This window comes from Anabas testudineus, chromosome 21 (genome assembly GCF_900324465.2).
Source record: "Anabas testudineus chromosome 21, fAnaTes1.2, whole genome shotgun sequence".
Classification (NCBI taxonomy): Eukaryota; Metazoa; Chordata; class Actinopteri; order Anabantiformes; family Anabantidae; genus Anabas; species Anabas testudineus.
This window is the reverse complement of record NC_046629.1, coordinates 1,469,093-1,485,425: the sequence shown is the minus strand read 5'-3', so window position 1 is coordinate 1,485,425 and position 16,333 is coordinate 1,469,093. Positions and strand designations below refer to the sequence as shown.

Genomic DNA, 16,333 nt, shown 5'->3' with positions numbered 1-16,333 from the left:
TAGGTTGTAGAGAAGTCGCCTACTGAATCTCAGTGTAAGTGGTTCGATTCCCAGTTCCTCCTGGCTACTTGGTGTGCTTGGACAAGATAATAAGGTTATATATTCAAAGCAGGACTCTGAGTGCAGGCTTACTTGTGGAACCTAGAGTTTCCAGATGTAGAATGGGAGGCAGAGCCTCTAGCTATCAAGCTCCTCTCCTGTTGAACCACCTCCCAGTAATTTTCTATATAATTATACTCTGCAAGGTCTTGAACCTAAAAGACTGTAAAGTGCCTTGACATGACTTCTGTTGTGATTTGGCGCTATACAAATAAAACTGAATTGACATGAAACAAGCACCAACTTCACTTTTTGCAACTTTGATTGCTTCATTTACAAACTTCAATACACAAATCCTACTCGTTAATTCTTGAAAGAACCAGCATGATGTTCACCTCGTTACCATAATGATCAGTTCAGTTTAAAACACATCACTATGAACCTGAATTACAGAAGATACATCACATCACTTCACACACATTACTGACACAATTATCAGTAATATTTACATTTAGATTCCCACATGGAGGGCAGTGATCTTACCACTACACTATCCAGCCGCCCTTATCTACATTCATTCATTCTATCTTAACAGAACAACTTCTTTAGATGTTTATGAATTTCTTTCATTTTCAGTCCATAAATCATTGGATTAAATAGAGGATTATACAGAACTAACTGTAGAGTCATAATTAAACGAGCAGTTTTTGGGAAATCGGATTCCAGTCGAACTGTGATAACATCATATGTTATCAAAAAGAAATAGTTGATCAAAACCAGCAGGTGAGGTAAACAGGTCTGTGCAGCTTTTTTCCTGACTTCTTTACTACTGTGATAACATATAATAAGAATCCTGGTGTATGAAAAAATAACAAAGAACACGGGAAAAACAACAGTATTTACTAAAATGAGCACACCATAAACAGATATCGATCTTGAAGCTACACAAAAAAGTTTGAAAAATGTGTTATTGCAGAAAATGACTTTCAGATTGAAGTTACAGAGTTTTTGATTAGAACTCAGTGCAGCAAATCCTGCAAACTGGCAGGCAGGCAGAAGCCAAGCTAAAGCTAGAAAGATACTGATAGTTCTTTTTGTCATGATAGTTGGATACTGCAGAGGTTTACATATAGACACATATCTGTCATAAGACATGGCTGCTAACAGTAAGAACTCTGAAGCAACTGAAGTATAAAACATAAAATATTGAACAAGACATGCTTGATAAGATATGATCTGTTTCTCAGATAAAAAGTCCATCAACAGCTTTGGGTAGATATTAGTGCTGAAAAGAACTGAGTTAGATAATAAAGCTGCAATGAAAATGTACATAGGCTCATGGAGGTCTTGGTGTGAAGTTTAAAGTATCATCTTCGGGACAAACTTATATTTTTTAAAATGTAGCAAAGAAAACTGCCAGTGGAATCTGAGACAAGCCTCAAAGAAAGGGCTTGGTGAATTTGTTTAATGTTCCAGATGGATGATTTACTAATAAGTGATGAATGTTATGAACAGGAAATAGACAACAAAATGTGAAGTTTTAGACAATAGGAATATGGAACTTTTATTGATTAGTAAGAACAGTTATTTAGGCAATTTACGGCCGCCAGCTAAGCAGGAGAACATCAAACACCACACAGAAAGACCTACTGTAGGTTAGTTAACTTCAATAGTAATACATTTTGGACATGAACAGTAAAACATACTTCCACTATTTGATTCTTTTTAGCTGATACTGATTCCAAAGCCAGTCTCGGGTAGGTTTGAATCACAATACCCTGATAGCAGGTTAGATCTATCTCTGTTATGTTATACACATCCCTAAGGGCTTGGTGCTCTTTAGCCCCTTTATTTTGGTATGGATTGTTTGAGCAACTAGTCTGGAGTTTTTGCAGCCTTAAAGTCCCAATATATATTTTACAATAAAATAATATTTTCAAAAATTTTGTTAATGCTACACTGATTTGTATGTAGTCAAAGGGGGACACTGGCACACACTATGTGATGCAATGCATCTCTAACACTAGAATGATATAGGTGGTGCCAATAAAAGGTACATCTGTCTGTAGCTGACACACTAGAATGGGAGAGATGAAAGCAGAGGTCCGCTTACATGGGCTTAGGACAAGCAATCATCTTTTTTGCAGAGGGGGGCAGGCCCTCCCCCAATAAGGAATTCTAAACCCAATCTGCTGCAAATGACCAAGTTCTAAAAGTGAGGCTCACTATTGGAAGGAGGGTGCAGATTGTGATCACAGCCTCCACCGTCATTGTACTGAGGTCAACCAAAGACCAAAAGATAATTCTAGTGGCGTTGACAGTGCTGTGGGAGGAGAACTACTAAGAGGCCCATGGTAGGAAGGAGCTGAAGCATCAACCAATGCACTAACCAATGCTTCAGGTGTAGGGAATGGAACAAGAAGGAGCAACTTGTAGGATGGGGTATAATGTTTCTTGCTGGCCACCTTCTCACCAATGCAGTGGGGTTTCTGATTTGATTGGTGAACAAGGTACCACACTCAGTACAAATCCAAAAACACTTCAGCTTTATTCAGAAAAACACTACCACAACAACACCAGAAAAACCAGGAAGTTATTCTGCACCTTCAAATAATCCCTCTAATGTCCTCCATCTCCCCCATTCACCTCTCGCACCGTATACACCTTTGCCAGCTTCTTTCCCCCCGAGGCGGTAACCATCAAACCATCAGCTCCCAACGCTTACTGTGCAGCTTTCCAGACTGCCATGGAATCCCCGCAGACTGCAAGAGCTGTGGTCTAGTTTTCTGTCTCAATCCTACTTGATCTATTTGCACCATTTAGTAGATCCTCTGAGCAGTGTATGCCTGGTACAGATCTCAGCTGACTCAGGTTCTACCTATCTGGATGTCCCTTCAAGATGTCTTGACTGGGACAAGTTTCCAGCTCTTAGTGCCTCTCCACAGAAGGACTGTTGTCTGGGCTCTATCAGGCCATCAAAAGCTGGGTTCCTGGTATTTTTTGTTGGGCCTCGTGTTTGTTGAGTCTTCGCTTGTGCAAAAACAGAGTGAACATGAAACAAAAAGAATCTTATCTTAACTCACAAATTAGGAACCACTGGCCTCCACAGACAAAAAATAAATAAATAAATAAAAAAACTGTTTAAATGTTCCTTTACACTAAACTTTTGATTATCAAACATTATCATCACAGGTGTATTGAAATGAAAACAGCATATAGTAGTTAAGCATTAACAGGATACACTTGTATTATGTAGTACATTACACCAAATTAGAATTTGACCATCTTCTCCACATCTAATGCTTGTGGTATCAGTATGAAGTCATTTTTGGATTATTATTGTCACAATAATACAAAGTCGCAGAGTTAAACAGTTACAGAGGTGGAATGACGGAAAACTGATCTGTCATTCTATTAGAAAAATTGTGATGAGAAGTAATAAATGTGATGAGAGAAATCACCTCTACAATATTATTACACGTCAGTTTTAATAAAATTACTTAATTTAATTTTGACGAAAAAAGGTCTTCAGATGTTTAGAAATGTCTTTCATTTTTAGTCCATAAATCATTGGATTAAAAAGAGGATTATACAGAACTAACTGTAGAGTCATAATTAAACGTGTAGTTTTTGGAAAATCTGATTCCAGACGAACTGTGATAACATCATATGTTATTAAAACAAAATAGTTGATTAGAACCAGCAGGTGAGGTAAACAGGTCTGTGCAGCTTTTTTCCTGACTTCTTTACTACTGTGATAACATATAATAAGAATCCTGGTGTATGTGAAAATAATGAAGAACACGGGGAAAAAAACAATATTCATTAAAATGAATGCACCAAAAACAGATATTGCTTTAGAAGCCACACAAAAAAGTTTGTAAATTGTGTTATTACAAAATATGACTTTGAGAGTGAAGCTACAGAGTTTTTGATTTGCGCTGATTATTGCAAATCCCACAAGATGACAGGCAGGCAGAAGCCAAGCTAAAGCCAGGACGATAATGACAGTTTTCTTTCTCATGATAGTTGGATACTGCAGAGGTTTACATATAGAAACATACCTGTCATAGGCCATGGCTGCTAACAGTAAGAACTCTGAACAGCCTAAAGTATAAAACATAAAATATTGAACAATACAGGCTTCATATGATATGATCTGTTTTTCAGATAAAAAGTCGATCAGTAGCTTTGGGTAGATAATATTACTGAGAAGAACTGAGTTAGATAATAAAGCTGCAATGAAAATGTACATAGGCTCATGGAGGTCTTGGTGTTTCCAGATCAGGTACACAATAGTAGAATTACTGCAGATTATGAGAATGTATACTACAAATACGACCATAAAATACAGGTATCTGTATTTTTCAACTTCCACATGCCCACCAAGAATTATATATGTTCCATTTAATTCTTGCTCCATCAAGTAGATCAAAAATTAATTAAAGTGATTCTTGAAATAATAATATCACAGTACGACGTGAATGTAAATTTAGACAAAATCTTTTACCTAAAAAAATTTAAATAACAATTTCTCTTCTTTTATATTCTGTTATTTATTCGCAGTAACCCCCCTTGAATTGACTTTGTACAGTGCTCATCTCCAATTCCTGCAAAGAGAACTGTTTGAGTCTGTGAAATGTTTATAAGACTGTTTCATTCTCCACGGATCTCATTAAACTGTCCACTGTTCGTGTCCAACATGTAAACAATCTTATCATACTCTGGAGGTGTGAATCCACACGTATGGTTGTTATCCTATGTGACATACATGCTCAATTGACCTCTGTATAACCTTCCACTCTTTCCTTAAATGACTCCTTTGCTAAGTTGGCATGTGTTTTAGATTATTATTTTACTGTATGATGAAGTTAAAGCATTTCTCTGTAAATGTTTCTGTATACCTCTGAGGTCATTTGGCTGCTACCATCATGAGTTATTGCATCAATGAAGATTAGGGAGTACATTCCAGAAGCAGCCATGCAGCCCAAGACAAGATTTGTATGCTGTTCAGCACGCCAGCGGTTTCTTACTTTTTCAGAACATAAAGTGTTGTAGTGGCTACGTCCAATGTTTGTACAGTGCCTTGAAGTGACTTTTCCTCTTTTATCTCTCAGATTGACTGGTTTCCTCTTCTCCCATAGCCAGCTCTCTTCTGCTTAATGTATCTACTGTAGAATGTCCTGTGTACAGAAAGCACAAATCAATTGGCCTTGTGGTTCCAATACTTTTGGAAGAAGGAATTGTGATCGAGGCATTTGGGAGGTAATTTTGTGAAATTTGTGAAGTGTTTGTAGCACCTATCTGTTTCAGTAATGATGGATTGACAGATTGATCTCCTAGTGTGGTGTGAGGCAGGTTAATGGACCTCAGTTCTCTATTAAAATGGTTCATGAATGTGAAGTCAATATTCTCCGAGGTCAACTGCTCCTAAACTGGTGATGAATTCCTGTGAAACATTAACAACCATCCAAAAACCAGTTCAATGGACTTAAGCGGTGTGTATAACCTTTCAGAGTGACTGTGTTTTGGGCCCTGAGTGCTGCCTCTGGTATAAACACACATTGGGCACTGAAGCTGCTGCTGTTGCTCTGCTAACATGCTGCTCACCAAAATGCTTTCTGTGCAGATGTAGCACAGATATAACACCCTGCTCAGTATGCTTGCTGAAGAAGACAGCTGAGAAAACACCATCTTCAAGGAAAGGTAAGGATTAGATTAGCTGGTAGATGTGAGTCATCTATTTATAACTTCTTATTGCGGGATCTCTGTAACAGTCTGTATCTTCATTTGAACATGTTGGGAGAATGCTGAACTGGCCTTATATCTCAATCTTTGAGACAATAATAGCACTCAAGAAACTGTGAGTACCTCAGGAACTGATAAACCCAAATGTACGGGGTTCTGCTAATCGTAGGGCACAAGAACTGAACAGGTCTAACAGCACCTACGGATTCAGGCCTCTAGAGTTTTATTAAATGTTGTTACTCATGTTGGAAAGTTTCACAAGATCCTTGGAGGCTCAAGCATTTAAGAGGCTCAAGCAGTTTGCTTTGCAACATTTGGAAAGTGGCACAGTGTATAAGAGACTTCAGTACTGGGGAAATGTTGTTCAAAGTGGAATCTCTTCTCTAAACTTCTGTTCACATATTACTGTGAAATTTTCTTGCTGTTTAAATAATCACTAGTATTTCACATCATAATGGATGAAGGGTTGAATATAACATATTTTATTCTTGATGGTCATGTGGAGGTTCACAAATATAAATACCTATATTTTATCATTTTTTTAATAGTATATATTCTCATAATCTGTAGTAATTCTACTATTGTGTACCTGATCTGGAAACACCAAGACCTCCATGAGCCTATGTACATTTTTATTGCAGCTTTGTTACTGAACTCTGTTCTTTTCAGCACTACTATCTTCCCAAAGCTTTTGATGGACTTTTTATCTGAAAAGCAGGTCATATCATATCAGGCCTGTCTTGTTCAGTTTTTACTGTATTACGGTTTTGGCTATTCTGAGTTCTTACTGTTAGCAGCCATGTCCTATGACAGATACGTGTCTATATGTAAACCTCTGCAGTATCCAACTATCATGAGAAAGAAAACTATCAATATTTTTCTGGCTTTGGCCTGGCTTCTGCCTGCACTTCAGATTGTAGCATTGACAATAATGATTTCTCATCAAAAACTCTGCAGCTTCACTCTGAAATTAATTTTCTGTAATAACACAATATACAAACTTTTCTGTGTAGCTTCAAGAGAGATATCTGTTTATGGTGTCTTTATTTTGCTGAATGTTGTTGGTTTTCCTGTGTTTTTCATAGTTTTTACTTATATCAGGATTCTTATAATATGTTATCACAGCAGTGGAGATGTCAGGAAAAAAGCTGCACAGACTTGTTTACCTCACCTGCTGGTTTTGACCAACTACTTTTGTTTGTTCACATTTGAGGTTATTGCAGTTCGACTGGAATATGAGTTTCCAAAAACTGCCCGTTTAATAATAAGTTTACAGTTGGTTTTGTATAATCCTCTATTTAATCCATTGATATATGGACTAAAGATGAAAGAAATTTCTAAACATCTCAACAGGTTGTTCTGTCAGGACAAAGGGACCTAATGTTGTTAGTACTGATACTTTTGTCTTGTCTTTGAAGATAGTTCTTTATGACTCTGGGTGTATGTGCGGAACCAAAACGAACAATCAATGTGTAACTGATCAAACATGTCCTAGAAGGAAATGATGATGGACCAAAATCTGCTGAAACTTTTTGGAAAAAAGTAAAGATTACAATATTTTATATTGCTTACACGCAAAACACATCGTGGAACCTATGTGATCTGTTTTCATTTTCCACCCTCAACATCCATCTGTTGACATTTGTTTGTTATGTTAACAACAATCTATAATAAAAAAATTAGTACAGGTACTCAGTGTAAGGCAGATTTATCACACATTGGCAATTTGCAGAAGAACTGAGATTTGAAAATTGATTGAAAATGACCTAGAATTGCTTCACTTTGTGTGTAAGTGTGAGAAGCTCAGCAATACCCTTATGCCAACATTGATCTTGATACCTTAGCCACAGTCAGTCTTACTTCAATCTCATATTAAGTCATGTTAGTGCCTAACCTCAACCCAAAGGTTAAGAGCCACAGTCCGACAGAAAGTTGCACAAAGAGAAAGACATTTTCTTAAACACTTTCATTTCCCCTAAAGCCTAAATATTCAAGACAAACTGTACATACTGCTGTTTGCTATAATATACAAAAATATACTAAGATTATCTATTATCTACCTTCAGTATTCTGCTTCTCCTATGTGCTGTTGTTTATGTTCAAAAGAAAAGTCGGTATGAATAAATCAATGAGCACATTTATTAGCAAACATGTTTTGAAAGCACCATCTTTGCTTTGTGTAAAGTATTTATATCAATATTAACTTCAAGAAGATTTAATACAAATAATAATCATAGTTGTGGACAGACTTCTTCAAGACTTCAAGGGTTCAGGCTTTGATATTTCACCAGGACTTAGTGAAACTGTTGTTCCCTTAATTTAATCTATTTTTCAAAAGAATGCCTATCATGACATAATGATGTGATCGAATCATCTTAACATGAAATAGCTGTGGTTCAAGTACACATTTTCTAATGTGATTATACATATTTAGCGTTACCAATAAAACATCAATTCGCCTTAATCCCTTAATTATCACAAAGTTTTCACTTGAGTCTTCAAGACAAGTGCATGGCTCATCATTTCCACTGTGGCAACTCTATGGCTGCACAATTTTTTTTGTTGTAATGGCCTCCCCTCTTGTCGTATAGGCACAGTTAACAAAATGGCTGACATGAGTTTGAGGTAAACAAGATGACCGTATATTTGTAAGTGAGGAAATGGTTGACAGAAAATTAGATAACACTGGTGAGGTGCAGTTGAAAAATGGTTGACAATAGCTGGATAAAGATGGCTGGTAAAGAGAAGGCTAAAATCATGGTTACAGTTCAAGTACAACTTGTTTAAAGAGCAAACAGACTAGCAAGGGGCAAAACAGGAGCTTACTCAAAGTCGGAAAAGAGTCCATTACCAGGACGCTTAATAGCAGACTGAGCTCGCAAGCATGAAGTGATGAGGACAATGTAGGAAATAAAATAAAAAAAATACAGGAGCGTGCTGAAAAGCCTTCGACAGCGCCTATGAGCATCTGGCAAAGTGTTTATATATTACATTTGCCATATGATTCTGGTCTATGTAGATGATGCTAATGCTTAGTGTATTAGTCTTCTGCTGCTTCTGTGTGTTTAATTGGTTTGTGTTTTCTCTAGAATGTCCCTTTGAGGCTAATAAAATATCTACTGACCTACCTACCTACCATCCTTCTTCCAGAAATGATTCCAAAAATAAGAAATTCTTTTAATGATCCTTTTCCTTGTCAAGCATATGACATGCTTTAATATGACATAGAACTGTTTGGTTATTAATAAAGTGGACATAAAATATACAAGGTGTTGTAAGAATATGAGCCCAAACATACAACCAAAGCAATAAATAATATCTTCAAGCTAAAACTAAAAGTCCTGCAGAAACTGACTGATTTGTATTGTTGTACAACTTATGCATTTGTGCAGTTACATTTAAAGCATTTTTTTAAATGAGTTAAACTCTCACAAGACAAACATTTTCTACTTTGTGAAAAAAAAAGATCAATCATCAAACTGTTGAAGCTGATAAAGGTCTAGATAAAGGCTGCATCTTAGCTATTCTCATTTAACTTTTGTTGGGACCTGTATCATTGTTGACAATACGTAATTTATATAGATCAAACAAATCACATCTTTGCATTCTTCTTATCTTATTATATGTCGACAGAACAATCTCTTTAGATGTTTAGAAATCTCTTTCATTTTCAGTCCATATATCATTGGATTAAATAGAGGATTATACAAAACCAACTGTAAACTCATAATTAAACGTGTCGTTTTTGGAAATTCATATTCCAGTCGAACTGCAATAACCTCATATGTGAACAAACAAAAATAGTTGATTAGTACAATCAGGTGAGGTAAACAGGTCTGTGCAGCTTTTTTCTTGACTTCTCCACAACTATGATAACATATTATGAGAATCTTTGTGTATGAAAAAATGATGAAGATCACAGGGAAAACAACAACATTTAATAAAATGAACACACCTAAAACACTTATTGCTCTTGAAGCTACACAGAAAAGTTTATAAATTGAGTTATTACAAAAAATGACTTTCAGAGTGAAGCTACAGAGTTTTTGATAACCGCTCAGTGTTGATAATCCCACTTGCTGACATGCAGGCAGAAGCCAAGCTACAGCCAGAAAAACAATGACCGTTGTTTTTCTCATGATAGTTGGATACTGCAGAGGTTTACATATAGACACATATCTGTCATAGGACATGGCTGCTAACAGTAAGAACTCTGAACCAGCCAAAGCATAAAACAGAGAATATTGAACAAGACATGCTTGATATGATATGATCTGTTTTTCAGATAAAAAGTCGATCAGTAGTTTTGGGTAGATATTAGTGCTGAGAAACACAGAGTTTAGTAGCAAAGCTGCAATGAAAATGTACATAGGCTCATGGAGGTCTTGGTGTTTCCAGATCAAGTACACAATAGTAGAATTACTGCAGAGTATTAGAATGTATAATAATAAAAAACCCATAAAATAAAGGTATCTGTATTTGTCAACTTCCACATGCCCACCAAAAGTTAAATATGTTACATTCAGTTCTTCGTCCATTAAAAAAAGTCAAATGTGACTAATTATTTAAACAGGCAGAAAATGTGACAGTAAAATGTGAATTTAAATGTAAAAAAGAGGGTCCACTTTGAAAACTGCAGCACCATTTCTTCTGTCAATTATATGTTATCATCTCATCCTGCAAAGTGAAGTGTAAGCATGTAAATAGTTTTTGTTTTTAAACTGCGTCACCCTCCATGGATTTCATTAAGGTTTCCACCATGGACAACTAACATGCAAACAACCCTATCAAACTTTGGAGACCTGAATACAGAGAAGCGATGCTGTTAGGAGTTTGTGACCTGATATATGTTTTAGTGTCTTGTATTAAATTAGTTCAACCGCATCACTTGTTACAATTTTTGATTATGATTTTGACCTCTAAGACCTCTGTGGGATTTGTCTTTAAATCAGCCTTTTATCATCATACAAATGTTGCCAATATGCGGTTGTTTTATTCTCTGAGCGACACAGATGCACAGTCTACCGAAAAACATTACAAATCAGTTTCAGTTGATTCTCTGCTGCCCGAGTGCTGATCAGACCAGATGGAGAGAACACAAGTCATGTTTTAACATCATTACATTGGTTTCATGTCAGTTTCTGAATTGATTTTAAAGCACTTTCTGCTTTAAAGATTTATAAGAAGGCAGGTGCTCTAATATCTACAGGACCATGAGGTAAATGCTCTAAAGTCAGCTGGGTTTCTGTGATATGTGGATATGTATTTGTAGATAGGTAAATAGAACCAGCAGAACGTAAAAACCATGTTGGAGTTTAAGGCAGAAAAATCTGAAAGGTAACTAGACCATGCAAAGAAAGAAAGGCTGCTCCATGGTTTGCACAATCACTCCAAATTCTCAAATGCATATGTCAAAAATGTTTGGATACATGTTGTGGACTGATAACTATTTCTTTTTTGTTAGAATTCAGCTTCAAATAATTTTGATCCATCCAATTTTTTATGTGTTTTATAACATGTACGAAAGGGATTATGTACAAAGAGAATATGATTAGCCCCAACACTGAGCCCTGTGGGACTTTACATGGGAACATTTTGTAACTTGCAATTTTTAAAGAAAACACAAAACAATCTTTTGGACAGGTATGAAGAGAACAAAACGAGGTGATCTACTGGATCAATACCAGCACTAAGGTCAAGGACAAGAAGAACGCACATACCAACATCAGAGGCCAACAGAATATCATTAGTCACTTTTAATAGGCCAGTCTATGTGCGGTGATGTTTGAAATTCATAAAAAAAAGAAATTGTTTTCTGCAGCTAGGAAGTGTTTTGACACTACTTTTCTAAAATCCTAGATATAAAAGGTAGTTTTGAGATTGGTCTGTAGTTTTCAGGGAAAGAGAGATCTAGTCCAGTTTTTTTCAAAGAGGTTACATACATGCAATTTTAAAATAATGTGGGACATATCCAGGGAACAGAGAAGTATTGAAAACATTCAGAGGAGAGGAAGTAAGCAAATCAATAATAGAGATTCTGACTGATTCAATTTTTATTATTAAATAGGTTAAGAACTTCTCACACACTCTGCATCACTTTCAGCCATAATGCTGGGAGGGTTTCAGTTTACTTAAATGATCAACAGTCTGAAGTAGAAACTTATCACTTATGGTGAATCCAATCACCTGATAGTGATCAGGTCTGAGATTTATTATTGTTTAGCTCTGGCATTTTTTACCATGGTATTGTAGTAGTGAAAAGGCTCACGATATCATCAACATGTGATGCGCAAGAAATACCTTCAACATAGAAAAGGTGCTAGTGAAGTAGTAGGTGGTAGAAGGCGGTTAACTGTGATATTTTGTGGTAGAGTGGTTGGATGGAGACAAGTATTAAATACACACATTTATCATCTGAGATGGAGTCCTGTAACTCGAAGGAGTTTAGCTTTGAACTTGGCTTGCATATCAAATTAAGGGTGTGGCCCTGGTTATGAGTTGGGCCTTTGACATGTTGAACCAGGTTGAAAGATTCAGTTAGACTGATTGATGGTTTCATTTAAGAAAAAAGGAGTCTAAATTCGGTGAGAGGATAAGGTCATTTAAGAGAGATGCTTTGTTAGAGAGGGATCTGACATTTAGAAGACCACGTCTTGTAGTAGGGGCACTAATACGAGTACTGGGGTTGGTCAGAGGCTTAACAAGATTAGAATAGTTTCTTTGCACTGCTCTGTGGCCTGTTTGCTGTCTGCCATTGTTAATAACTGGAATAATATTGACACTGATTGGACCTTCGAGGGAGCTGGTGAAACACCCCATTGATGAGGAGTTACACCTGCTCCCCCCATGATGACAACTGGTGACAACAAGATGAGAGAGAACTTGAGTGAGGGGATCACAGAACAGGGACATGTGGTGAGGGAAGCAGATCCCTGAAGTGAAGGTAGGGGTGCAAACCATCATTCCTGAAGAGTGAGGGTCAATCCCAGAAGAGATTAAAGATGTCAATAAATCCAAGATGTTGAAACTTGCAAGCAGACTGGAGCCAAGTATGAGGACTGAGGATTCTGCTGAAACATCCTATTCCTATGCCTAAGGTGTGAATAGGGCCAGAAATAAAGACATCACAGGACGGGAGGAAGCTAAAAAGGGCATTAAAGTCCTTCTTAGTCAGTTCAGAGTGCTGGCAAGCTGTGTCACAAGATCTCACGCGAACAATCACCTAGACAATGGAAGGACGAAGTGAGTCTAACAGACTCGGAAGTTTATCCAGAATGACCGGGACTGTAGCACCAGGGAAGCAGTGAGTAGCCACGTTGAAGACTCCGAAAAAGCTGCCACCACTGAAATTAAAAAGAAGCTCTCTGGATCTGACTACACCCCCCATCAGGATTCTCTGACGTGCAGACCTTTTGGTAGGCGGCAAGTAAGAGCCGAGGCCGAGGCTGCTTCTGCTGGGTGATTCGAGGCATCAGACGTTAAGGCTGCGTAACAGTTGGAAAGGCCTATAGATATGAAGGCTCCTGGCTCCTCTTGCTCCCAAGGGTCACAACTTCGGCCCGTGATGGTTGATAGTTAAGTTTCCAGCAGAGGGAAGGTCGCGGCCAGCTGGAGGAATCTCACAGAGTTGTGTCTTGGAAGGCTGTGATGAGTGAGGCAATTCTTTTGGAGTGCTCCTAGAATGACGTTAGTCAACAAGGAGTCCTTCTGTTGAAGTTCATTGCACAGGTGGCGAATGTCTTCTTTCAGGTTAGCAATCTTCTTGTAAGCTCTCTGAAGCAGCATGTTGTCCTCACTGGGTGAATTTGGTGCAGCGTCAGCGGCAGCTATGTTTTGCTGAGGGAAATGTGTATTAGTTGTTAAATCCCCACGGAAAAGTGAAAAATAACTAATGAAAAATACAGTTTTTAAAAGATGATAATGTAAATAATAATGTGGAGTGATGAGAAAGTGTTGAAATATAAGGGGATAAACAACGAGCAGAAAGTTAAAAATACGTGTGTCCGACCTATAAAGTTCCAAAATGGCCACCAAGTAGGTCTGACCAGTGTAGACAACGTGTAGTTTGTAAAGACTCACATTCTAATATGTTTATGCATGAGTCCAAGTGGATGTTTGTGCCACATGTAATGAAATTCAGTCCAGGTGTTTCTGATAGCCATAATGAAAATGGAACAAACATGACCTTTGACCCCAAAAATCTAATCAGTTCATCCTTGACCCCAAGTGACAATTGGTGCCAAATATAAAAAAAAGTGCTTCTGGGTCCTCACATCTTGTTGTTGTTGTCATCCTTTGATGGTACTTGTTCATTGTTAGTTTTCTTGCCTCCTTATCATTGTTCCCATGTAACTGTTTATGTATGTCTGCTATGTGGCCTCATGGTAGTCACAAAACCCCAAAATACCCTTCCTGCCTTGGTAACTGGTCTTGAGGGTTGTACTGTTTATTTATGCATTATTTGCTGTGACATTATGATGTTACTTTAGCATTACATTAAATAAATGCTTTTCTGTACAGACAACAAGTTCTATCCTGTATTTTCATGTAGATACAGATCAAGTTAATGCATTACTTATAATCACTTAAAGTGAATGCTCTATTGACCTCTCAAAAGCATCTGACACAGTGAACCACACAATGTTAATGAATAAATTAGAAACTCTGTGTTTGCTGTTCGGCTCTTAAATGTTTTCATGCTTAGCTCACTGGCAGAAGTCGGACTGTTGCTGATACTCCAGTATTAGTAATGGTGCACCCCAGGGGTAGTTCCTTGGACTCTGTACAGAAATTATATATCCTCCAAATGTGTCTGGTTTACTGGCCATTTTTTGTCCTGACCACACAATTTCATGTGCCTCAGGTGTCACAACCACTCAAGCTTTAACCTGTCCCAGGTGTCTGAATATCTTTACATTCCTGGGATAATAACTTTAGATGAAGCCCATATCTCTTGTCAAATCTTATATTTGGTTGGACAGTAGAATGGAATTTAAGACTCACATACATAACTTGGCTCAAAATTTAATAAAAAATGTAATTAATCTGTCTTCATGGGATTAAAAATTCTCATTTTAATCCCGTAAAACTATTGCTCAGTCAATCTTTATGTCTGCACTGTGGAAATAATCTATATTGTAATGCTGTTCCAAAAATGTGTTGGCAGATAAACCCTGTTTATCACTACAGTAACTACAGGAACTACAGTATTTCCAAACACAACAAGAAATCTTCATAATGTTCAGATCATGAATACATTTTATTTCATATAAACTAACGGACCAAATTCTATATAATTATACGCATTTTGCAATTGTATAGTTAATGAATAAATGCATATTAGTAATTCTCACTCTAGCTTGTTGGAACCTGTATCGTTTATGACCCTGAATACTTTGCATACAGTGTACTAAACCGGTCACGTTCTACCCTTTTTGTAAAGGAAACATATCAGTATTAATAAAAGCTAATTTTATGATGACAGAACAATCCCTTGAGGTGTTTAGAAATTTCTTTCATTTTAAGTCCATACAAAAGTGGATTAAATAGAGGATTATACAAAACTAACTGTAAACTCATAATTAAACGTGCAGGTTTTGAAAACTCATATTCCAGATGAACTGTAATAACATCATATATAAACAAACAAAAATAGTTGATTAGTACAATCAGGTGAGGTAAACAGGTCTGTGCAGCTTTTTTCCTGACTTCTTTACTATTGTGATAACAAATTATGAGAATCCTGGTGTAAGAAAAAATGATGAAGATTAATGGAAAAATAACAGTATTTGACAAAAGGAACAAACCATAAATGGATATCGCTTTTGAAGCTACGCAGAAAAGTTTGTAAATTGTGTTATTACAAAAAACTACTTTCAAAGTGAAGCTGCAAAGTTTTTCGTTTGAACTCAGTGTTGATATTCCCACTTGCTGACATACAGGCAGAAGCCAAGCTACAGTCAGAAAAACAATGACAGTTTTTTTTCTCATGATAGTTGGATACTGCAGAGGTTTACATATAGACACATATCTGTCATAGGCCATGGCTGCTAACAGTAAGAACTCTGAACAACCAAAAGCATAAAAGAGAGAATATTGAACAATACATGCTTGATGTGATATGATCTGTTTCTCAGATAAGAAGTCGATCAGTAGTTTTGGGTAGATATTAGTGCTGAGAAACACAGAGTTTAGTAACAAAGCTGCAATAAAAATGTACATAGGCTCATGGAGGTCTTGGTGTTTCCAGATCAAGTACACAATAGTAGAATTACTGCAGATTATCAGAATGTAAACTATGGAGAAACTAATAAAATAAAGGTATCTGTATTTGTTAATTTCAACATGCCCATCAAAAACTAAATATGTTATATTCAGTTCTTCCATTGTTGTGAAAGGTTTTTAATTTTATAAAGAGTAGAACATGACTAAATCTAAAGAGAGGATTCACTTTGCAATAACTCTTCTTCTATACGGTATTGTGTTACTCACTCACTCTGTGATAACCAAATCCTGCAAAGAGAACTGTATGAGCATGTGAAATGTT

General features: G+C 36.8%; 3 protein-coding genes across 3 annotated transcripts; 1 reads left to right on the top strand and 2 right to left on the bottom strand.

Moving 5' to 3' along the window:
- Positions 1-3,544: 3,544 nt before the first annotated feature.
- LOC113173291 (olfactory receptor 13C2-like) lies at positions 3,545-4,462 on the bottom strand. The gene has a single exon (XM_026376695.1). The coding sequence runs from the start codon at positions 4,460-4,462 to the stop codon at positions 3,545-3,547; it is 918 nt and encodes a 305-aa protein (XP_026232480.1).
- Positions 4,463-6,241: 1,779 nt separating this feature from the next.
- Positions 6,242-7,168, top strand: LOC113173368 (olfactory receptor 11A1-like). The gene has a single exon (XM_026376783.1). The coding sequence runs from the start codon at positions 6,242-6,244 to the stop codon at positions 7,166-7,168; it is 927 nt and encodes a 308-aa protein (XP_026232568.1).
- A 2,230-nt stretch (positions 7,169-9,398) lies between these two features.
- LOC113173364 (olfactory receptor 10AG1-like) lies at positions 9,399-10,325 on the bottom strand. Its single transcript, XM_026376778.1, has one exon. It carries the CDS (start codon positions 10,323-10,325, stop codon positions 9,399-9,401), a length of 927 nt encoding a protein of 308 aa, XP_026232563.1.
- Positions 10,326-16,333: the final 6,008 nt, after the last annotated feature.

Coding starts and splice junctions, on each gene's coding strand:
- LOC113173291 (XM_026376695.1), bottom strand. CDS start 4,462: ATGGAGCAAGAATTAAATGGAACATATATAATTCTTGGTGGGCATGTG.
- LOC113173364 (XM_026376778.1), bottom strand. CDS start 10,325: ATGGACGAAGAACTGAATGTAACATATTTAACTTTTGGTGGGCATGTG.
- LOC113173368 (XM_026376783.1), top strand. CDS start 6,242: ATGGATGAAGGGTTGAATATAACATATTTTATTCTTGATGGTCATGTG.